Source organism: Pholis gunnellus (genome assembly GCF_910591455.1).
Source record: "Pholis gunnellus genome assembly, chromosome: 4".
Lineage (NCBI taxonomy): Eukaryota > Metazoa > Chordata > Actinopteri > Perciformes > Pholidae > Pholis > Pholis gunnellus.
The window spans coordinates 14,895,942-14,921,278 of record NC_136530.1 but is presented as its reverse complement, the minus strand read 5'-3'; the positions used below and the strand labels follow the sequence as shown (position 1 = coordinate 14,921,278).

Below are 25,337 nucleotides of genomic sequence, written 5' to 3'. Positions count from 1 at the left end.
CCATTCTGTTACCAAGCCAGTTAGTGTTAGCATTATTAGCTATTAGCATTAATACAAGCTCTAAAGGGCAGATCCTTTTTTTTTTTTTACCACGGGAGAAGAACATTTGTCAATATGGTGCAGGTGCCAGTGTTCATTGTCGATTTGAGTTTTTTTGTTGGTAGCTAGTTGAATTCGTATTTATAATGCTTTGAAATTGTCTTGCGTCGTGTTATTACTAACTTAACTGGACTGACTACAACAATACCTGTAGCACGCTGAAGTTAGGTTTCGGTGAGGTATCACCCACAGTTTTGTTTGTCTCTGTATTGCATGTGCCTCCTACTACTCAGTCAGTTGACATGAAAAACAATACATGACTTCCTGAAATGAGTCTATTTATGTGGGCCAAAAAGTTACTTGAGACAGTAAGTTATTTAGACCTTGATCTATTTGTTGTTTTCTAGGGACACCTCTATCCTTTCTCATATTCAATGATTATCATATTTGTGTTTTAAAAGAGTGGACTAGTGCATTTTTGTGTGTCATCTTGATAAATTAAGTGCTTGTTGTAGTGCATTTTGCCATTTAAATGGTTGTTGTGACCATTAGACTTTGCTTTTTACCTACCGCGTTTATTGTGCTTCCAAATCTTGTGGCCAAGCAGGCTAGTCTCTTCTCGTTTCCGACAGTAAGTATCGCCATGCGGCATGCTAGAAGGAAGACAGACATTGTAATGATTGACTGCATACCTGGCTTTACAAATGTGTTCCTTTTCTCAGGCGTGCCGACTGCACTGATGAAAGAGTACAGACATTCTCCAGATTTTCATGGGATATCATTGGGTTGTGTCGTTGTTTAGTAACTCGCACCTTAAAACATTTCAGGCTGGAGCTAGTTTAATTTTAATATAACCGTTAATATAATCACAAAGGCATCATGTGTAAAGATTTTAATGAATATTTTACATACAACAACGCTCACTTATCAGCATACTTTTGTACTGTATTTTAATCCTGTGATGGCTATGTTGGTTCACACACAGCTGAACTAGCTGTTGTGTAGGCCGTATCCAAATCTTCCTTTTTAATATGCTTCCCAATGATGAGACGAAACATTACAGCAGTCATTGATCCGTGTAAGTGCCTTTCCATAGGAAAGAGTAGCTGCCAATTGCTAGTGCCTGCATTACCTGCTCTCTCGACAGACTCGTCCACATGTGATTGTTGGCAAAAAGCAGCACCGAGATGGTCTAGTTACACCACCGATGATAACTGAAATTATGGTTGTGATTAATGTTTGTGCCTCGAATTACGTCTGTTGTAGTGTGTGGCGTATCTCGTAATTTGTTTTACTTTTTTAATCCTTACCTGTTGGATGTGTATTATTACTCATTACAAGAAGTGTGAAGATGTTTTTTCTTTCTTATTTTGTATTTATGAGGATCTACACATTTGAAAAAGCTGTTTAGGATTGAGCCTAAAACTGAGCTCATTAGTGTTTCAACAACATTAGATACATTCGGCATCTACAGAATCCCTGTAAGGCACTGTGTTTTCGGCTTTCAAAGAATAGATTAATTGTAAAAGAGATCTTTTTTATTTTCAAGCCTTAGGTCCTCCTTGGAATATATCCGCTAATATTGATTGCTTTATTGAATTTGCCTTGTGCCGGTCTGGAGCAAGATCTCATTTCAGCTGTAGTGAGGAACAGCCACAGTAGACATAATTTGATCTTCAAGTAAAAGGTTAAAGTTTTAATCTCTTCATCAATCATGACCATGAAGTGTTATGAGAACAGATAATTAAGTTTTCCAATATTTTGGTTTTATTGATTGCATCACAGATTATGCTTTTAGTGCTTGAATGGGATAGCTTCCGGTGAGACGGCATCTCATCTGCAGTTAGTAAACATTATAACAGATACAATCTGATATTTTTCAAATCAGGAAAAGAGACTCTTGCGCCATATTACATCATTACAATTAGGGCTTCAACAAACGATTATTTTCATTATCGAATAAGCTGTTGATTATTTTCTACTCAAAAAATAGTGGTAAAGTGGCAAGCTTCTCAAAGTCCAAAGTGATTTCTTTAAATGTTTTGTCAGTCCAAAATCATTTTTCTGCCAATTGACTTGTCGATTTGTTGACTAATTGTTGCAATTCTAATTACGAGACAAAATCTAGTCTCGTATCACATTATCGATATATTGCCCGGTTATATTTAATAGAAATAAAGATATTGTAAGAATAATAATGACTGACTTTATGTGTGACAGATGATCCAAGTTGTTTTACCTATAGAAAATTGACTGATTTATGTCTATTTTTGCTTTTTCAGATACCCAGCTAACATCAAACCCATCGGTTACCCATCTTTCTCGTCGCTGTTGTCTTTGACTCTGGGTTGCCACGTCTGATGCAGCCCTGCAGCATGGAGAGTGTTCACTGTGTCACTGAAGGCTGACCAGAAGGAATGAGGAACTCCAGGAGATGTTCCCACGTGGCCTTGTGGATGCAGTAGCTGGCTTTCGGAGTGCTTTTTTATGACTAGTATTGTATGTGCGTCTGTGGGCACGTCCTTGCACAACCTGCCTATTGTTCAGGCAGGGACATGCTACTCTGAGACTGGAGCTGGAGCCTCTCTAGTAAACAAGGAACACAAAGTAAAAAAGGGAAGCACTCGCCAGAAGAGCTGTCGGATTGACACACGGGGAACTTCAGCTCATTCAAGTGTCTTCTGAACCATTGCACATTTTAACAGCAACACCTTTCCTCTGTCTCCCTACCCCTCCCTAAAGTGTCCTCTGTCGTTACTGGAGTTTCTATGGTTTGCATGGCTGGAGAATAACCGTGGAGAGGCCAGGGTATCACAAGCTTATGGATTTTGATAAGAGAGGGGGCAAGGGAGAGACAGAGGAAGGGAAAAAGATGTCTAAGACAACAGGCAGCAGGACTGGACATGGGGGCCGGAGTTCGGGGACCAATTCTGGAGTTCTTATGGTTGGCCCAAACTTCCGTGTGGGTAAAAAAATTGGCTGCGGGAACTTTGGAGAGCTGCGGTTGGGGAAAAATCTCTATACTAACGAATATGTGGCCATCAAATTGGTAAGTGCATTCTCAGGGTTGGTGAAGTAACACAGAAAAAAAATGAACTCACAATTTCACGTATTATGTACATTACATTACTGTTCCGGTATATTTTCAATATCAACCCACATCCTATGTGAAGAATCCTACTCTCCTCGTGCTGTGGACACTTTGACCTAAGAGAGTCAAAGACGGGAAGTAAACTGTCAGCCACGCCCTCCTCCCACAGGTTGGCCCCACGTACTGTTAATGAGTCAACCATTCTCTGCTTGTTTATCAAAGAGGTGAAGACGACTAGATTGGATAACATCTTAAATCATATCGTGACTGTTTCTCTTTTAAAGGGCAGGCAAGCTGAAATGAACTTTGTATTTTTTAGCTTTTAACTTTTTTTAGTTCCTCGAAGTGTTTCTAAACAAGTGTGGTATGACTTACTTGCTGTCCTCTGGACTGAAATTCATGCCTTGAAGGTTTCTAAATTGTAAACAATAGTCTTTGTAAAAGCCAAAGCTTCAAGCTCCCTCTATATCCTACATTGTCCTTAGTTATAGGGACTTAATGTCAATTCTTGTGAACGCTCTCCCTCTAATATGCTCACACCAGGCCCTATGAGCAATCCATAATATACATAATATAACCCCTTTTTTCAGAGCCACTGGTTAAGTAGCATTTAGACAGGCTGTGAGGAACCACATTAAATGTCAGGGCCTCTTTGTTTTCTGAATGTTAGATTCCAGGTAGTGACTGTTCAAACATTTCCTCCGCACATCAACTTTTCTCTTCCTCACATCTTTTCTTTGCCATAAATGTTTTGCCACTTGTAGCGCTTTGATCACTAGCAGATGTTTTTTTTCTCTCTCTCGCAATGCCTTAATATAAGCACGGCATAACTCAGACTCCAGTTAAGTAGTCCTACTGGAGCTGAATGGTGGGCTTGGCGTCATCTCCACCACATCGTATCTCCCAGCAAGGTTATTATCTCTGAACGGGCATCCACTGAAGGCTTTGCTAACCACATAGAAGGCAGAGGTTAGCAAACAGCTGTAATTGCAGTTCTCCTCTCTAAAATCTCTAGTTGTGCTGGCTGCCTCTTCCCTGTTGCCTGTGAACCCTCCCATCTGTTTGGGTATTTTTATCCCCATGGTGTCCAGCTATATCTGGATCTGGCATTAGGGCCATAACATTGCTCCATGGATCCTGTAGCTTATTGGACCCAGCGTTTATTTGAATGTGTAAAAGTGACAATAGGAAGTGAGTTAATGGTGTCAACAAGCACGGAAAGCCCAGCTAGTAGTAGGGCAAGGACTCTGGATTAATTATAATTTCATTTTGAGGACTAAGTTCAGGTGGTAATTAATGTTTTCTTGTTACATTGGTGACTCCAATGGCCTAATTTAATATATATATATATATATATGTGTGTCTTTTTGGCTTCTATTTTCAAAACAAACTAGATAAATTTGACTTATTTTCTAAGCAGTTTTCGACCCATGAGCTGGTGTTTCTACGCTTGATATGGCAAGGGCTTCTCCCATGTCAATTCTTGGGCTAACCCCAAAATCTCTGACAGTTGTCTGTCCATGTTTCTGGCTGTCCCTGAATACACAGCTCCCTGGGGTAAGCTAGTGAATGTCGCTGCCTGTCCAGTAGGGCTTGTGTTTAGTCAGAATCAGAGTGACTGCACTCTTCCTTATGGACTAACACTCAAAACAGCTCTGCTATCTATGAGCATCTGCTAACATGCTTGACATGAAGAGTGTCTGCTCACTTAGTGTCTAAAGTAATTATTGGCAAAGTATAGGACAAGAACACGGGAAAGAAAGTGTCACACCCTCTGGCTGCATATGTATCTCTCTATTGTGATGACAAACAAAAATAATTAAATAGTAATTGACAGGCCCTTTTTAATATTGACTACACTTCCTCCTTGTCATTAAAAACAAGTAGATTCTTAACTGATAAACTTCTAAGGAAGTATGTCAATTATTACATTGTGATTGGTGAAGTGTTGATCTACCAGGGAACCAAAAAGGAAACTTTGTTTAGTTGTCAAAGTGCGATTTGTTATCCGTCTTGTTGAAACTAGTTTAATCTTTCTCCTTTGTTGCAACTTAATGAATTGTAGATGGCAGCCTCTGCAGGACAGCACATAATGATGACTCAGTGTTGAGCTGGTGCTTTTATGTGCTGAGTGTCCTGTGTACCAACTCTCAGAGCAGGGCCTGTGGGTGGAGCCTGCCTGCACCTGGGACAAAGGTGAACACCAGTGTCTCCCTGCTCCACCATGTGATAGCACAGATAGAGACGTATGGCGGGCCAGTGCACAAGATCCTCTGTCAGTGGATCTGGAACTGCTGCGAATGCTGCTGCAGAAAGCAAGAGAGAAGGGGGGAAACTGCAGAGTGCTGAAAGGTCTTCTTTGTTAGCAGGCCTTGTCGAGACACAGTGGTTCAGTCTTTGGTTCAGCTGGATGCTTTCTCACACTGACAAACGCGTATGGGATGGAGGCAGGACCATATAGCCGCTGCAGGCTGTACTCCCAAGGGGAGATCCCAGTGTCTTAAAGAAACAGCAGCATTTAATGCCTGCTTTCTGTCGAGGCTTAACGTAGAAACGAGCCACTATTATCATCAATGCACTCCCCTGGCATGATGACATAACTGTCCACTGAGAAAATGACCATCTAATCCTCTTTTTCCCTGAAACGTTGATCTCACCACTGAATTATACTATTTTTATTTAAATGCTTTTACATGCTCTCTCTCTCACTCTCTCTCTATGCCATTATCTTATCTTACAGCTTGTATTGTATTGTAGCCCCTTTGCATGTAGGCTGCTGGTACCATCAGTAATAAGTAATAAACCAATTGGAGGCCTCATTGTGTCCACAAACTTTTGGCAATGACAAGTGGTTGTAATATCATCCCCATGTGGGAGGAGTGTAATAAGTGAATGTTACAGTGTTGGGACTTATTGTACAAAATGCGCCTCCCATAGCTAAGGGGGGGGGGGGTGATATTGGAGTGACCATACAGGGAGACAAACACAGTAAACACAAGAGACCTACTGTGCATTGTGTGCCAGCCATGTACATACAGAGCAGTGTTTTACCCGATGTATGTTGGCTTGTTCAAAGCACCGATGGATTTCAGACTTGAAATTGCCCTTTGCCATCAAAAAATACAATGGTAATCCGGGCTTCTTATTTTTAGCCTGTGAACTTGATGGTTCCGGCTGAAATGACGGGTGTTGCCGGTGGACTTTATCAGCTAAAGCTAATTAAGGTTATTTCCAGAATTTGACTAAATCACAAAATTAAACGCTTGACTGTTGTCTGAAGATGTTTACCCACATAAAGTAACAAGACTGTCTTATTATTTTTTTTATTCAAAAGACACAAGACTCTTTTTTTATTGTTTTTGTTTTTATTTAAAAAAAAAAGACAGAGGGTTGTCGCTATCTCAGGAAAGGCTCTAGCTGAGTGCATCATGTAGGTTAGAGACAACCCAGTTAGCTAGCTAGGTTTGTAATCTAGTGTTAATAAAAACTGGTGCATAATAAAAAAGTGAATGGAATCTCAGTTAAATCTTTAAAACTGCACAAATGATAACCCACAGACAATTATCACCGGACTCCGTAGTTCCCCTTAGCTCTGCAGCTTGTGTTAGCATCTTTGTGCTCATTTCTTTGCTTTACCAGACTGCAAATGTACTGTTGGATTCAGTCTCACTGCTCTCGTCAGTGTTGTTTACAGTTGCACCAGGCAGCTGTTTCAAAAAACAAAAACATGACAAAAACTCTTAACTTGGTAAAGAACAAAACCGAGCTATAAGGAGAATAAATGGTGGGCTTACACGTTGCCAGATATCTGATCCTAATGATTGTTGATATAGCTGCATGTCTGCTAGATGTGTCCATTGGCAGATAAGATGTGGGCCAAAACAACGTTTTGAGGCAATGATGTGAGCTTGTTGTGGAGCACTGCTCCCAAGTGGCCAAAAGAAAGATTAATCATGCTTGTAGTATTTCATAAATAAATGTTGTATATTGCTCTCAAAGAGCACCTATATACTGTATGTAGTTGTTCTGTATGTATGGGGAACATTGGAACGCGTCAGGCAGACTTTTCTTTTTTCGCTGGCTGAGTCACTGATGCAGAGGCACAAGAGTAAAGGTTGCTAATGTGAGTGAAGCCACTCGCGGTGCTGGTCAGTCGTGATACGCTGAAGGAAATCTGAGATGTTGTACTGAACTCCCCTGTCTGCCTCCCACTGAAGCATGATAAGCAACTCTTGTTGCAGTCTACCTCAGCAGCTTACACCAGCCGGCAATGAGGCAGTTGTCAAAGGCACAAAAGCGTCGTCAGCAAGTTTGGCTGGAATTAAGTGACATTTTGACAATTTAAGTTCTTCAATACCCTGCACTCCAGAGAGCATTTTGGGCAGGCAACATGAATAAATCCTTTGATGTCAACAGCATGTAAAAGCCTACTTTCAGTCAACTAGCTAATCATCTGAATCAGTAGCCATTACAACGCAGTACGTTCACACAGACACGTTTTTGCTTTAAGGATGATTTAGTTTCGGTCACAAGACCTGCACAGGAGAGTCTAAATGTTGCTGACTTCTGAGTAGCAACAACAACAAACAGTGCAAATTGTGACAGCACACACAATAGGTTTGAATAAGGGGTGTGTGTGCCTGTAGAGCAGTAAGTGCTGTGTAATTATACCTTGTAAGTGTACATCGTAGTTCATGGCGAAGTGCATCACATTTTCCATTTAAGAGTTAAGTTTTTTTTCTAAGTTATAATTTATTGTCAAGGCCATAGCAATAGTTAACAAGTTTCTCACACGTTCTCTGAGACGGAGGTGACTGCAGTGAGTTTACACTGTCCTTTCAGAACTGTCTTTAAAGTGGTAAACTAGAGCCAAAATAACCAAATCAGATGTTTTGTGATAAAATCCCTATGTCAGGATAGAAAACATTTATGCTATGTATAAGCTCAAAGTTAAACAAATGAGGACGACACAACACTTTGAACTTATGCCACGCCTCGCTCCAGTATTCAATGACAAAGGAGAGTTGCCTCTTGTGTTGAGTGGAACTTCCCCTGCCTGTTGTTTAGATCTCTGGCAACACTGTGCTGTGTCTGCCTTTCACGCACTATAAAACATGCTGCTAAAGAGCCACATTTGACATAAAAGCTGATCTATTAAATTGACAGAGGCCTTTTCAACTTCCTGAGTCCATACCTTATTCTATACGATATTATTCAAAACGATCTGAAGAAATGTTTTCACTCAGAATAATTTTGAGAAGTAGATGGCAGCTCTCTTAGGTCCGCCCACGGCCTGATTTAAGGATTTTATCGATACTAGTACTCTTATTGATTGGGTTCCTTATCAAAACTCTTATTGGTTTGTTTTGATTTGAAGAAAATAATCAACATTACTTTATTATTCTTGTGTAAACAAACATTGCTGCTCAAAATAACTCACTATTGTAGACTAGGCTATTTCAATGCCAACAACAAATGTATAAAATAAACTATATTCCTTAGCAGCATGGTACTAAATAAAGTTCAACCACACAGCTGCTTCCCTTATTGATAACTATGTATTAAACACAACAGTTAACTCCGGACCTTATCGATACTCCGAATATTTACTACTATCTTATAGGTTCCCGTTTAGAACCGGGTTTCGGGGGGCATCCCTCAGCCTGATAATGATAATAGACGTTGTATTTGAACTTCTGTGGAAGCCATCTTCAGTGTTGACAATGAGATGACGTGATACACCATTAGCTGTCCCAAGGCCATCTCTCCGTTTAGTTAGCTGTACAACACCTCTTCCTCAGCACCTTCAAAGTAGAACAATTCAATTTCAACACAATCGATGTTAATCGTCTCGTCTAAATCACGATAATTCGTCTCAATTGGCACATGGAGTGAACCTGGGTCAAAGGCCACAATTGCCCCCCCCCCCCCCCGTTCAAATTCCCCAGAACATTCAATTGATGTCTAATTCTGGCTGATTTCAACCAGTGCTAGGTTATCACTCTGCATTTTGAGAGGCAGCTGATGGCTCCATCTGGGTGTGTTAAATCTGAGCTGAAACAGGAGAAGTGCTGGACGCCGGCCGGCTGTTGCTCTCTGACACCACTCGCTCCTTAACACCAGCTCCCAGCCAAAGACACCTCTGATCATAACGACTGCATGAATGAAGAAACACACACACACTTCCCATCCTTTCCATTTGTTTTAGCTTTACAGTTAACATCATTACTACCCCTGTGAAGGCTGCTGAGTAGAGATGCACTATTTAGACGTTTGAGTTGCTCTGTCTTAAGATGAGGGGAGTCACATTGCCGGTTGCATATTGTGAGTTGGTTTACAGGGTGTCAGGCAAAGGTCAGGGTTTATTCTGGGCCTCATGCATAATGCTGGGTCTGTTCCCCTGAATATGGCTCACATAGGCATACATATGTGCACGTTAAATGTCAGATTGGCTTTACACATTAATAAACAACACAGATGTGTTTATATGTGTTGCATTACATCATCGCAGCTGTCTGTTTTACAGGGTCCCCTTTTCTATTTCACCACAACATGGCATCATGTGTCTAGTAAGTAATGTGTGAAATCAATAATTTTACAATATTGTGAATTACCAATGGTAATATTAAAAAGTAACAATTTATTAGACTTGACCTTAGGGCTGCAACTAACATATCTTTGTTATTTAATTTTCTTCTTGATCAATTGATTGTTTGTCTATAAAATGTCAGAACAAAGTGAAAAATGTTCATGTTTACTTCCTTAAATTGTTTGTTTTATCCAACCGACAGTCCACAACTCAAAGGATATGCAGCACAAAGTGTGAAGGCCGTGGTTTATTGTTACATATCTGTTATTCGCTGCCCCCCCCCCCCCCCCCCCCCCCTCCCTTTCATTTGGTGGTGATTACTCCATCCTGTCGCATAGGTCAATTCTGATCTTTCTCAGCTGTGTTGGAGCAGAGATCAGATTTAGCCCAGATGACATCATATGCAGAGTTGGTTAATCCCAGGAAGTGGTGTGTGTGTGGGGGGTGCTGATGGCTTGCTCCATCCACACAAGTCTACGGAGGCTACCACAGGTTGAAATACAGAAACCACCACCTAATCCGTCATGACATAATCATATGTTTATACTAGCTTCAAGTGTTTTATTCTAAGAGAGATCCTTGAAATGGCATGTAACAGTCCATCTCACACTCATCCCCAGGATGTTGTAATTACAGGATTTGATCCCACTCGGGAAGTATTTGCTGCTTGCGCTGATATCGACAAATCTGTAAGCGTTTTAGCTTTGAGCAGCAGCTCGTATAAGTCACTATTTATATGCTCATGTCCATCGTCCATGCAGTCATCGTCGTGATTGCCAGCAGATGAGGGTGGCTGAAGACTGGTGATATCTTATCGGTTGTTGTGGTCCTACATTGTTGCATGTAAGGTCCGTTAACGGGCACAAACATTTTAGTATGGTATAACAACGGCAGAATCTACAGTTCTGGTAGCATGTGCTCTGATTTGAGTAGGAATTAACAGTATTGACTCTAAAACTGGACAAAGAAATCAGCAATGCAATCAAAACTGTTAACCTGCAGGCACACAAGATGAGTTCATTTTCAAGTCTGTATTCAACCCGTATACATGACAAAGACGATTTATCAAATGCACAGAATTTTTTATATTAATGTCATTTGATGGGTATGATATGATACTGATATGGAGTCGACCAGAAAATAAATGGCAATTATGTCGATAATATATTAACTTTGAGTAATTTATCAAGCAAGGATGTAAGATAATGGAAAAGATGATCCATAAAGAAAATGATCATCAGTTGCACTGCTAATATTGCCCAAAATTAACTTCAACATAATGTTATAGACCACTGAGATGTAATGGCATTGGAAAGGAGAGTCTGAGCCTTTTTAAGACCTATATGTACACGCACGTAACACAAAATGTATGTTTCAGTCATCGAAATGTCAGACGGACAAAAACTGGCAAAAAGCCTGAACAGCCACGAATCAGAAAAGGTCAATTTCAAAGAAAGGATACACCTAGACCGCATGATTGCAACACAATATGTCACGAACCCAGATACACAGAAATGCACACAGCTGCAGCGTGGAACAGCTGAGGCAGAGAGGTTGCTGTAGCAGCAGGTTAGACAGGGAAGGACCCTTCTGGTCTGGGGTCAGCTGTCCTGGACACGGTCCAGCATACTTGGCAAAAAGCTTCTCTCTGCGTGACACCGTACCGGGTAACCAAAACTTACACTCTAGTTGAGTATTACAAAAGGAAGAAAGTTGAAGTTACATTTTTGTGCTTTTATTTTGCCCTGCAAAATGTTGCAACACTACATTTATATAAAAGGCAACAGAAGTTTTTATGATACTAACACCAAAGGTGATAAGATGACTGGTCAAGCTGACTTCATCATTTGGATATATGCTGAGGAGAAATTAGTTCTGGGCGATTATGACAAAAATTCAATAACGCAGTATTTTTTCAGTGTGACACACTATTTTTTTTTATTTGGCGTGACTGGGCCTTTGTATATGTTTAGAATATAAAAACGTATTTTCTGAAGGCTTTAATTTCTATAGGGTGTGCTTGACCCCACAATACTGTTCAAAAAAATGAAGAAATCAGAATACATGAAACAGTTGCAGAATGTTTTAAAATAATTTACCGTGCAACCTGCAAAGTAGTAAAAAAACAAAACTTGAAAAAAAGTTAGTTTTCAACAGAAAGTTCAAACTAACTCATTGATTTTTAACAGTTGTAAACCTGACAAATGGTCTGCTACTTTTGACCCGGCCCGACATACCTCAAATCCAGTGTTTTATTCTTTGATCCCGTCCTTCTCGACTGTCTGTAGTCTCATCATAATCATTGATCCCGTCCTGTACTGTCTGTAGCCGCATCATAATCATTGATCCCTTCCTTCTGTACTGTCTGTAGTCTCATCATAATAATTGATCCCTTCCTTCTGTACTGTCTGTAGTCTCATCATAATTATTGATCCCTTCCTTCTGTACTGTCTGTAGTCTCATCATAATCATTGATCCCATCCTTCTCGACTGTCTGTAGTCTCATCGTAATCATTGATCCCGTCCTTCTCGGCTGTCTGTCCTTGCATAGGTGGATATTTATTGCATTCGTAATGGCGCTTTTCCTGTCGAGCGATGTCTGACCCTGTTGGCGTTGCTGTTTCACTGACACTACTGACGGCCTTCAATTCAACGACCTCAATCGCACTCTCTGTATTCCACTATGCCTTATATTTTTGTACTACCAAAAAACTTCCAAACAACAGACACAGCTCCTCTCTCGAACACAAGTTATTGTAGTGCATCTCCGGACTCACTTTCTTCAACCTCCATCTCTCTTTTCTTTTAATGTACAGTAGCGACGGAGCCTCTCCCAACTGTTTTGTGGCTAGCTATCAGCTATAAAGTTACCCATTCGGCGGTGTAAATTTGTAAATGTACAATTAATTTTACAAGTTGTTTATGTGTCAAATTGTTGTGTGCCATGGTGTTTTACCCTGTCAAAGAGTTAGTTGTGGGTATTGATTGTAGTGTTATAACCATGAGTTGAAAGGATACACTGTTACCCCTCTCAATGCACTCAAGGTCCTCCTGGTCGTAACGCTCTTCACGGCTGTATATGAAAATTACAAATTGCACAGGAAATTAAAACCAGTATACCGGATGAATCGGTATACCGCCCAGCAATACCCAGAATACATTCCCTTTTACAAAAGTGCTTCTGTGGGTGCTGCCCTGCCCTGTCCTGGCAGCATGTCTGCACATGGAGCAGATCAAAGATTATTTGATATGAGCAGGGGCTGTGAAAAATCCTTGTCATATATGTGATGATGTTACATCAGACATTTGCAGCTCGGTCCTGGTCATTTGCACAGCCATAGCTTAGCCCATCTGCTACGAATAGAGATGACTCTTAAGTACGTAAAGCTGCCATAAGCCTCTGTTTCCTATTGTAAGCTGTTTTAAAGGGTCCTGTGGTTTGGCGCCATCTGCTTTGACTTATTATTTATATATTTGATATTTTCTTTTCCTCTCCTCATTGGCATGGCCTGACTTGTTGGTGACATGATCGTTGTTCATGTGGGAGGTAGATGAAGCGCCGCCTCCTAGACGGGTCACGCGTCTTCCTCCCACAGGCCTCCACTCCTCTGCATTGCCTCCTGTCTCTCACTCTCTAGCCCCCAGCATGCACAGAGGCTGCTTACTTCTCTGGCACTTTTTCTTGTTTGCATCACGTTGGAGCAGGATGATCAAAAAACATTTATGTAATCTGAGTTTGTACATGTTAGTGTCATATGGGAACATGATAATGCATCTGGTTTCCGATGAGTTTGCATGCCTGCATGTAACAAAAATTATAAAATATCAATGCATTTCTCTTGTTAGCCACTGCATGTTCCCTGTCCCTCTCAGAGGACATGCAATCATAGAACACTGGTCATTACATCCCTCAGCCACTCCTTCCTCTCCGGCGTGTCTAGTGCAAATAAACACAAATGATCCCGCAAGTAACACAACGGGAAACAAATTGCGTTTGGTGTAAACGCAGCAGAGTAAACGTGGCAGCTAGTTAGATAAATCTGAACGGCCAGTTGAGAGACAGATTTATAGACGTTAAGTCCTTTCTGTTTATTCAACACTTTAAATATATCAATCAGATATTATTATTATTTTGTAAAAGGCAGGTAAAGAACAAATTCAGGAATATATGAGAAACTCTTTTGATTTTTTTCTCAATCAGGACTATTAAATATATAAGTCTATATTGGGGATATTTTTGCACACAGTAAAGCAAAGTTGGTTAATAACTAAACCATCTTTGATTGAACCGTGTAGTGAAACCACAGAACACTGAGAATAGGACTGAGACTGGTTATTGAAAAGGATAAAAGAGGAAGGTCCTTACTGTGTTGAACACAGCTCAGACTGTGTGCACTCCTACGTGTTAGGAGGGCACCAGAAGAGAAATGCTTCTGATTTAATAAAGGCCTAATGGAGTGAATGTGGGTGCTTAAAAGTTTTCAGCTTTTAGTTTATATAATTTGAAATAGAAGTGCTTTGGAATCAGATGCAGATGGGAAAGATATATATATATATATATATATATATATATATATATATATATATATATATATATATATATATATATATATATATATATATATATATATATATATATATATATATATATATATATATATATATATATATATATATATATATATATAAATAAATAAATAAATAAATAAATAAATAAATAAATAAATAAATAAATAAATAAATAAATAAATAAATAAATAAATAAATAAATAAATAAATAAATAAATAAATAAATAAAATAAAATAAATGTCACTTCAAGCACCTCTTGAGAAGTTGTAAGGTAAATGTTATGTATGGCTGCTTCATATTGTTTGGCATATCGGAGCTTGCTTATTAATTTGATAAACAAGATAATGTACATCTTTGGACTCCTGTAAAGCCAGTATGGTTGGCAGAGTGTGAAAAGGGGGGCTTTAGGATGTGGCACAGCTATTGAAGATTAAGGAAAGGAATTAAGTTGGGTGTGTGTTTGTTCTGTCCTCTTCATGTTTGTCTATAATGCCCTTGTCATCATAAGAGTGGGGTTAATCAGATTACGCTTTAGGTTGTAAAGCTGGAGCTAGCGATATAATGAACAATATGTCCCAGCGGGTTGATTATCTGCCATGTCAGCACAAAAGCCTGCTGTTCACCAGCTGGAAGTGCTCTTTATCCTCTCCCATCCCACAAGTCTGACCTGAGACTGAAGTTAAGTTTTATTAGGCATTGAAACTGCAGAAGTGTACTTTAGCTATTTAAGTTAATTGCAGGCCAAGATTATCCTGTTGATGTATATGCAAGGTTGTCACTCACAAACTACTTTCTTGTGCTTCAGTGATGTTGTAGTAAGGCTATGAATTCCCTTCACTCTGTGAAAGCCATACAAGGATTGATGTTTCAAATGACTTTACTAATTGCCTTTTAAGTAAATACACAATGCTCTGTTTCCCCCCCCCGCAGGGTTAACTGAGCCAACCAACCAACATCGCAGAGAGATTATTGAATGACCGTTTTGTGGGCTATGTTCTATTCAACACTCACCGTTCTTTCTTTTTTCCCCTCTCTTCTCTTTCAGGAACCTATAAAGTCCAGGGCACCACAGCTCCATTTGGAGTATAGATTTTACAAACAGTTGGGGAATTCAGGTAAGAGAGATGCAGTGTGTAGTTTGTTAGCCTCTGATAGACGACACCGTAATGAGGATTTAAATGTGAATGGGCAGGAAGAGAAAACTCAGACTTTAGACCCACAGACAATTATGTGCAGCTGGATAAACACTTTTGTGTTTGAGATATTAAAGAAGGCAAAATCATAATGTGGTTGTTATTTAGTTAAATTAGCTAGCAATGGGACAAAGATTTAATTCTAATGTTCACACTCTGATTTGGAGTTTGCTAAATATGTTGGTTTTACTCAGCTGAGTGGATTCTTTTGTATTGATCTTTGTATTTAGCTTGTCTGAGAGAATTTGTTTTGCTGAAGTGCAACGAATGTGATCATATCTTACTATTCTGCCTTATATTTTGGAAAACATGGACTTTAGTGCATGCTTAATTTAACCTTTTAAATGTCAGGTCTGAAATTTAGTTGTGCAGCTCTTTGTTGAATCAGGTTTTAATTTTGGACTAGTACAAATATCATTTACCTTCCTCTGTAGTCATCCAATTAGCATAGATTGTGTTCAATTAGGAAACAGCTTAGTTTTCCTTTTGCACCGCAATGTGAGACCTCTGTTTTCAGATTCAGCATCTAGTCAGGAAAATAACTTTTTATTTTCATATTAAATTTTCCGGCATGGTGCGGATGGAAGGCAAAATGGAATAGAAGTGATGCATTTTCATATGTGGATATGTAGTAAATATGGGCTAAATTTCACAGAATGTGTCTCCTCACATCTGTGGGAGCAAATGGATGCTATGAAAGACTGCTTCCTTGTTTCTAATCCCACCTCTACATTACCCAGACACTTTCCTCTCCTCCAGCACTGCTCAGAACATGTTAGTGTGCTATGATGCATAGCTGAGGCTCCAGGGCAGCAGCTCTTTTGATCTGGTCTGGCTGGTCAGATAGTTACAGAGGGAGAGAGAGGAGGCGGAGTCAGATGGTTGAGAAGGTTCAGGGCTTGGTTTTCTTTCACAGCCCTGCTGGCTGGCTGTTTTTCTGGAAAGTCTCACCTGTCGTGTTTCTGTAAGTTTGTGTTGACGCAAGTGTCGATTTTGTTGGCTCTCAACTCTTTAATTCAGACTAAAAATGCAAACATGTCCCCACTGCTTAGTCAAACTCATGAGAGGAAAAGGTAGTTTAGGTCTGTTCAGTCTTCCATTCTGCAACCAGCCGCACCTTCATGTTGACAACTTTTTAAGCTCCTAATGTAGCACAATTGCTGGTGGGGCTCATTTGTTGTGTTCACTGCCACTGCAGAAGAACAAATCTCATTAATGTACAACTTCATTTTTTGCTCCAGGCTTGCTAATGCTAGCGCAACCAGCAGCTATGTGTGAGAGGGACTACGATTAGCCAATGTTCTGCTTTTATATACGTGGTGCGTTAACTGCTAAAACAGTCGGAGGGAGGGGGTAAACGTACATAGTAGACCACCGAGTCTTTCCTCTTTCGTCATGATTAGGAGGAGCCAGACAATTCAGCTGAACCAAACTTTAAAATCCAAGCTGACGCATACAAGCTAGTGGCTAATGGCTAGTGGTATTTGTCTGATAATGGCATGATTCCTCTGGTCCAGGCTTGTCTCTCTCTGCCTTTGGTTGTTTACTCTGGCACATTAAACACATCTTGACCTTCCCTTCTTCCATTGAGACCACTGCTGGCCTTCAGCCTTCCTCTTATTGTGTGAAGTCTGGGGTTGTGCAACATGAAAACAATATTCCTAGCCCTGACACGAGAGAGGCAATATATGCACAGTAGAACAGGCTGGTGTGATGCCATCTAAGTGTTTCCAAATGCCCACTGATCATTATTACATTATTGCTTCACACAGTTGTTCATTGCAAGCAGTAACCTTCATGAGTAAAATGCCAATACTTTATCAATACCTGTTCAACAAGCATCAAACCTGTAGAAAAGCAATATTTCCATGTGCTCTGTCAGCAGTCTCTCATCCACCGCCTCTGTTTTACACAAACGCTTGACTTGTGACAAACTAAAACAAATGCTGTCTGTAATAGGGGTCAATCGACTAATTGGGGCAGATGGGGTTTTACACACTATTGTAATAGTGTAGTTGCCAACGGCTGCTCAGCCGCCACAAGTCATGCAGTCGTATGTCATCGTTTTATATAGGGGTGGGGGAAAAAATTGATTCTTGGATGCATTGCAATTCTCTCATTAACGATTTTGACTCGATGCAGAAAACTCAATCATCGGAAATTTCAAACTCTGTTCTCAACGTTATGATCGCCTGTCACAATTCTGTGACACCGGACTGTCCGTTCCTAACCGCTGCCCCTGAACGCAACAGACGATGCATCAAGAACAATTGCTAATCGTTTTATAATCGCATCGTAGTCCTGTGAATCGGCATTGAATCGTGAGGAGCCTAGATATTCCCCCCACTCGTTTTATATAGAGGCTCCATACACATAATGACGTCTAATTTTGCTCAAAGTATCCGTGTGCATGTGATTAACTAATGATTGAATACGGGGTGACAAAAAAATGGTTTATTAAAAACGGTGTACGCAAAAGTAGCCGACAGAAGTAAAACTCTAGCTGATGTGTCAGTGAGATTTTCTTTCACTTCTCTCCTAAATACCCTTTTATGGTTAGTTTGATCTTCAGTTCCAGATTCATCAATCACTTGGTTTTTGATGTTCAGTGATCCAGATTTATTTATTGAGTTATTTCTTATAATTATTACTACTTGGATGTTCAGTTCAACAGTTATCCAGTTTGTACTTTCTGTAATAGAGTAGATTGTTCATTCAGATTGATTGTTTATTGGGTTTTCTTTCACGGGGGAAGGATAGCGGCCGATTATCGACTATTCCTGCTCCAAACTATCGTTATCACATCGGCCTTTAAAATTCCACCATTGGTTGACCTCTAGTCTGTTAGTAGTCTAACTGTTGAGCTTAGTTTGCCACTACATTTGACAAATTATTTTAAACTTGGCTTCTGGCTGAGACAAACCAGCCCCTCCTCTCTCTTACTGTGGTACCTGTAGGTGTTATATTCAATTCTAATCCAGTTCTGAATTTAAAGACAACCAGGTTGACAATTGGTAATTTATAGCTAATATGCAAACTTCAATGTTAATCGCAAGTCATGTCGTCATCATCATAACCGACATCACAGATTTTCCTGATATTGTGCTGGCCATCAATTCTTTTCTCGACAAAGGCAAAAACCACCTCAAGCAAGCATAACTTTTCTTTTTTTGCAATTGAGGAAGCACTTTAAATATTAAAATAAATGCAGATTAGTAATATATTTATCCTCTGTTAAGGTTAGACATTGTCAATTGGTTGAGACAGACACTTTCAGTAGTTTAACTCTTAAAATGCATCTATAGTTTGACCACAGAGCAGAGAGGTCCTGTCTCCAGCTGATGACTGGCTACTCCACCATGATATGACAGAAAGGCTCACTTGACTGTTAAGCGTGGGAGGAGTCAAGGCGATAGATTAAATCTACTTATGTTGTCAACGATGCTAAATGTGGACACGTGACCCTGTTAGTCCTGCTCAACCCGGAGCCTCAAATATGTCACAGCATGGACGACTCAGCACTTAACGCCCAGGAGGAGCTTATCCGCACACGGTTAATTCTCTTATGTCCTCAACAGATCACACCAGTTGGGAGTTGTGCCTCCCAGTTCACATATTTTTGTGAAAATTGAAGAAAAAAAAGACGTGGCGTATCAGTTGCTTGGCAATAATGGCGGTCTTGTATTGGTGAGGAGTTTGTGGCTTCAGTCACTTTACCTCTGCTGTCAGGCGACTGGCTGCAGAGACGTTGTGCAGTGTTTATGGAACCAACTATGATTTAACGGTATTTCACTGGCTGATTTAGCTCATGCAGTCATAGATACATGATTGTATGGATGTTACTGTAATTAGTGCCACATATAGGGAGGTTTCCTCTGGAACAATTTCTCTGTGATAGTTCTCCTCATGCCTGTGAATATTCATGTGCCCCAGCATGGCTGTTGAGGGCATGGTATGCTGTGACAGTGTCCATGTTGATGATGTTATATCATTTAAATCTTTGATTATCCAAGCGTTTCCTAGTTTTGTTGACATAGGCGGACCGGCAGCGCATGCTTTTCGTGCATGTTTTGGATGTCAGCGTGCCCCCCCTGCTCTGTCAGCATGTTTGCCGTAGTTTGTGCTGTTAGCTCCGTTAGCTCCGAGCCGCTGACTCAGGCGTTGAGAGGCAATCGAAATACCCCCAATCTTGTATTATGCACCGTTAAATATTTTTGCCATGATTTATAAAAGTAGCATGCAGTAAATTCTCATATTATTTGACACAATTTCTACACATCACACAATTTTATTACTTAATGATTAACTTTAATAAAAACAAGTCTTGCTGTTTTATTTTTTTCCCCGCTAGTTATTCAGCCCTTTGGCATTTTGCTGGCTTGTTGTGCTTATGAGTTATGTTGTGTTGTGTTTGTAGCTCCAGGCTCAGATTTCAGCCTCGTAAGGACATCTCCAGAACATTGGGCCTAATGGAAATCACTACTTCTTCTTCTTCTTCTTCTTCTTCTCTTCTCTCACTGCACTCTACTCCAAAATTGTAATCCCTGTCCTCCTCCCTCCTCCAGCCCTCTCCTCTTTGGCCAATAACTCTGACATTTCATTGTAGGGCAACATTGTCTTCAGCTGACATAATGCAGCCTTCTCTCTCGCTGTGTCGCCTCAGAAGGTCTGTCTGTAGATACAATGGGTTGGATTGTCTCAAATTGTCGAGACAGCGGGGTTCAGAGTACCGTTGAACTAGACTTGCAATGAAGGCCAGACCATATCCCATAAAGATGAACACAGTTGGATCTATTTCTTGATATGACTTTATATAATAGAATTACACAAGTCTATCATCACAGAACTGATTCAGTTTGCTTATTGTGTATAATTGAGAGAAGCCAACTGCTGAAATGGTTTGTTTGGCCTTAAGCTATTGAAGAGAAGAAAAACAAATGTTTCCTGATTATGGTTGGCACTGATGCTTTATCATTCTGTTTCTTTTGAAGTGCTCGCGATTTCCTGTTAAAGAAACGTTGTTGCACTGGAGAGTAATTTCACCGTTTTCTTTTGTTATGGTTGAGTTGGTGTCAGCCATCACATTTCACATAGTCTAACATATCCTCCTTTGCACAGCTGCTGTTGGCCAGTTATACATTAAAGTTTAGACAGAAATCGTATTTTCCACCCGCCATTTCAAGATTGGTGCTTACAACTGCTGTATAACCCCAACCTTTGCTCACATCCACCAGCAGTAGATAAAAATACACTGTGAGCTGTTCCTCTTGTGATGACTGTGTTTTGAATGCCCTCTAGATTTGGGCCAAGCTTTGATGAGTCAGCCCTTCCAGCGATCTCTTGTCACTGCCTCATCTGTCATTGGCTTCATTACCTGGAAAATCCTAGAGACTAAAGGGCAGACAGGTGTGCGCGTGAGAATATGTGTGTCGGTTTACTTCCGTGTATGCACAGTATGTCTTGTTCCCCTGATGTAAACGCTCTGTCCCCTGGCTCGCAGCTGACGCACAATCCAAACTGAATACTTTACATTCTTAACTCTCATTTATCTGTGTCACACATGCATTTTTCTTACAGACAAGTACGGTACAATTGCGCCTGCCCATTCTCTCAATCCCTTTCCCATTTTTTGACTCTTTTTATCTTCCTGTCTGCTGTTGGAGCAGCACCAATGTGGTCTCTCATGGTTACTGAGCTTTCAGGGAGACGGCTAGTATGTAGATACGGGGCATTTGGCACCACAGCGTGGTTCAAAGGTTTTTCGATGGCTTCCTGGTGACAAAATCAACTCGACAAGGACTAACTTGATAGCGAGGACTGTGAACCTGGAGAGTGGTGGTTTTGATCGTGGGAGAAGTGTTGCGATGGATTAGAAGTCGATGGATTATCACGTAAAAATGTCCATGAGTTATAAAATGCCTCTGAAGTGTCGATGCCAGAGGGCTGATTAATGTTCCAGATAAATGAGTCTGTGGTTTGTCTGTACGTAGCGTTGCATATCTTTTTTCCAGTGAACGCTTGCATGTTGTCAAAGGGTGCTTGTGAAATACGATGCTGGTTCCTCACAGGCCTCAGCAGTTCACTTTGTTTTGACTAAGCTGCCAAGTCAGTAGCAGGTCACTGTGACTCTGCTTGTTTTTATGTGGTTTTTGGTACCAAATGTTGCACCTGATTATTAATATATTGGAAATTTGCTGGTGTTTTTCGATAAATATATATATTATTTTACACAAGTAGTATTGTTCCAACAAAAGGACATACTGCAGTGTTTTCACACTGTCAAAACACTGATGTGTTTATCCATGTTGCCGCTTCAGTACATTGCAGTGTTGTATACTCAACTTAGTTGTTGAAATGAAACATATTACATACCAGTGCATTTGCAGTTGCATAAACCTCTGCACCTTTATCTCTGGGTGAACCCATGGTTGAATGGTTGAATGGTGGGTTTTTTTCCCACATCAAAATAAATAAAATATTGTCAGGGAAGAAGAATAAAAGCGTCCATTAAAGAGAATACGTTATTCTGTAAGACATAGAAACAATTGTATTGTGATCATTCAATTAATAGACTAATATTTTACATGAGTTCACTAACTGTCTTTGTGTCTCCACAGAGGGAATCCCTCAGGTGTACTATTTTGGTCCATGCGGGAAATACAACGCCATGGTGCTGGAGCTGCTCGGGCCCAGTCTAGAGGACCTGTTTGACCTCTGTGACCGCACCTTCTCCCTCAAGACCGTCCTCATGATAGCCATACAGCTGGTAAGGCCTGGAGGAGGAGGGGGGGGGGGGGCAGCAGGTGTAGGCTCAATTAGATGAGTTGGCAGAAAAATAAAGTGCAACCTAGACTACATTACAAACGTATGGTGGAGGGAATGCTAAGATGCTCAATGCAAAGTATTGTGACAAATTTTTACATTGCAGTAGTTTTGATTTAACGTTTGAAATATTTTCATCTGAAGCTGACAGTAATCATGTAATAAAACTAGGATACTTACTGAAAGCTTCTGTCTTCAGTGTATCCATCGTGTGCTCACTACTCAGAATACTTCATGTTCAAAAACTGTCAAGATAATTGAGCGGTTTTACATTTTTATTGACTACTATTGACCTGTTTATTGCTCGTCTAGATAACACGGATGGAGTATGTCCACACCAAGAGTCTGATATACAGAGACGTGAAGCCAGAAAACTTCCTGGTTGGGCGGCCGGGAAGCAAGAGGCAGCACACCATCCACATCATTGACTTTGGTCTGGCCAAAGAGTACATCGACCCCGAGACCAAAAAACACATCCCCTACCGGGAGCACAAGAGTCTGACTGGGACGGCGCGCTACATGAGCATCAACACACACTTGGGAAAGGGTAAGAACGTCTCTGGAGCAGGGCTGTGGTTTGATAAGCCCTTCAGATTTGCATAGTTGAGTTTTTGCCCCAATTTACATTAAGTTTAATGGTTTAATCACAACTGTATTGTTTGCAAATACATCACCAACATGTAGACAGCATTTTAAACTATCTTATACAGTTATTTGTATTTCTCGACATGTAACCTCATTTTCATCTTCTTGTGTCTCCTTCAGAGCAAAGCAGAAGGGATGATTTGGAGGCACTGGGTCACATGTTCATGTACTTCCTCCGAGGTAGCCTCCCCTGGCAGGGCCTAAAGGTACTGTAGCGTATTATTTGACATCATCCAAATGTTGGCACATACTGATTTATATCAGACTCCTGTAATCCTCTTCATGCTTAGCATAGAGATGTACCTTTTCCTGCTGCACTTGTCAATACAGTATCTCTTTTATACCTATCATCCACATGACATTCGGAACAGAGAGCCTGTTGTTAACAACATCATGCTCTCACACTGGTGACATTTCAAGGTCTCCCCACTGATGCCTCTGTATTGTTTGCTGAACCTAAAAGACCCTCTGTGTCACTCGGACACAGAAACTATTGAGACCTCTGTGATTGTTTCATTTGCTGTTGCTTAACACAAACTTGATATCAGTTGTGGTGGAATAATGCACAATGATAAAGCACTCGGGTATAAACGACAGGGCAGAGGCAACATGAAGCAAAGTGGTGTTCCCTGTGCCAAGTCTGTTATTCTTTGATTAAACGCTTGACACTTAATCCATAACCACTTGCCAACAAACTCCCGTATGTCATCAAATACATATATTTGCAGCATTTTTATTTTCAATCTCACTTGTTTGTTTATGAAAGATCATAAAATATAGTTTCCAACCTTAGAGCACTATACTGCTTGTGTAAGAACAGCACCAATCACCCCAAACCCACTGACCAGCATTTTAAACTCTTTCTACTCTTCCAAATTGGGTTTATATTACAAATCTACATTAAAGAGAAATTTGACTGATTATCTGCTCTGACATCCTAAATAACTGATATTTCCTCCTATTGATAAAGTAACTCATTATCAATTGGGCTGCGCACCACTTGTCTTTGTTTGCATGACAGGTTTCACCATAAGTGCTCACAATCAAATCTATATTTTGATTTATCTGCATGTGACCAAACAAACAACACTTGCTTTGCATTTGAACAGTTCACTGATGAAGAATTGAAAGCATTAAGAAACCAATGCTTGATAACGGGTGCACGGAGGGCAGGTTATAGCTGCAGAGTTTCTGGGCTTTGTGCAAGTGCCAAAATCTAAGGTGTACATAGAAAAGACTACAAGACACAACACCTCATCTGAACATTTGCTATGTGGGAGGAAGCTTGTGGTCGATGGATGTGAGGGATGTATAAATGTGGGGGATGTTGTGTGGCTCGGGCCAAAACAAGTTCTCACCAACACACGACATGACAGTTGGCATTTAAATACAATGAAGGAGTAAAAGGGACCAGATGTAGGGGAACAGTTTTTAATTCAAGGTTTATCATCACTAGAATGCTGACGATTGGAAGACGTTTTTCTGGTCTGATTAATCCCGGTTGGTCGTCAACAATACTAGATTGAGTGTGAGAACCTTTCATGCATAGTTGAAAATGTACAGGCGAGTGGGGGAAGGGCAACCATTTTGGATGTATAAAGTGGGTCTTTTAATGTTCATACATTGACACTGAGACACCCATGTATACCATAATATTTTAGCAGACAAGAATGATCCTATCATGGGAATCATGTGTCCCCCAAGGAGACTTCACGCAAGAGTCATCCGGGGATGGCTGAAAAAACTTTCAATGGACATGAACAACATTATTATTGTTAACTTGTCACAAGTACCCTTTATACCATAATCTGCTTTAAGATCATTTTCACCAACAACATCCCTCAGTGCTGTACATATCTGTGTTATGATTCAGAATGACTAACCAGAGGATTTGCATCTGTCTGCAGCTCAATTGCCCAATATATATATATATATATATATTACATTTTAATATTACATTACTTGTCGCAGAAAAGTATTTGCTCCAATTTTGAGTGTATGTATTTTGTCTTGTCTCCTTTCTAGGCAGATACTTTGAAGGAGAGGTATCAGAAAATTGGAGACACCAAACGAGCGACACCCATTGAAGTGCTTTGTGAAAGCTTCCCCGGTCAGTAGAACCAGCCGCTGCCCTTTTGTTTACTGTGTTGTTTAATTTCTTCCAGATGTCAAATGAAACGATATGTTGCCTTTTGCTACAGAAGAGATGGCCACCTATCTGCGCTATGTGAGGAGGCTGGACTTCTTTGAGAAGCCTGATTATGACTACTTGAGGAAGCTCTTCACTGATCTGTTCGACAGGAACGGCTATGTCTTTGACTATGAATACGACTGGGTCGGCAAATCACTTGTGAGTGCCTCTTACCCGATTCACTAAAATCCTGTGAT

At 40.3% G+C, this 25,337-nt stretch overlaps 1 protein-coding gene across 2 annotated transcripts in view; it reads left to right on the top strand.

The window, feature by feature from the left end:
- The window catches only part of csnk1g2b (casein kinase 1, gamma 2b), a 33,340-nt gene that overhangs the window by 1,031 nt on the left and 6,972 nt on the right, over nucleotides 1-25,337 (top strand). Inside the window, exons 2-8 of one of the 2 annotated variants that reach the window (XM_079158096.1) lie at nucleotides 2,322-3,088; nucleotides 15,335-15,404; nucleotides 22,100-22,248; nucleotides 22,617-22,851; nucleotides 23,070-23,155; nucleotides 24,975-25,059; nucleotides 25,154-25,299. In XM_079158096.1, coding sequence (XP_079014222.1) covers nucleotides 2,861-3,088; nucleotides 15,335-15,404; nucleotides 22,100-22,248; nucleotides 22,617-22,851; nucleotides 23,070-23,155; nucleotides 24,975-25,059; nucleotides 25,154-25,299 — 999 coding nt within the window. In that variant the 5' untranslated portion in view covers nucleotides 2,322-2,860. Of the gene's footprint in view, nucleotides 1-2,321; nucleotides 3,089-15,334; nucleotides 15,405-22,099; nucleotides 22,249-22,616; nucleotides 22,852-23,069; nucleotides 23,156-24,974; nucleotides 25,060-25,150; nucleotides 25,300-25,337 lie in introns of both variants that reach the window. The other variant, XM_079158095.1, reaches the window with a different exon arrangement.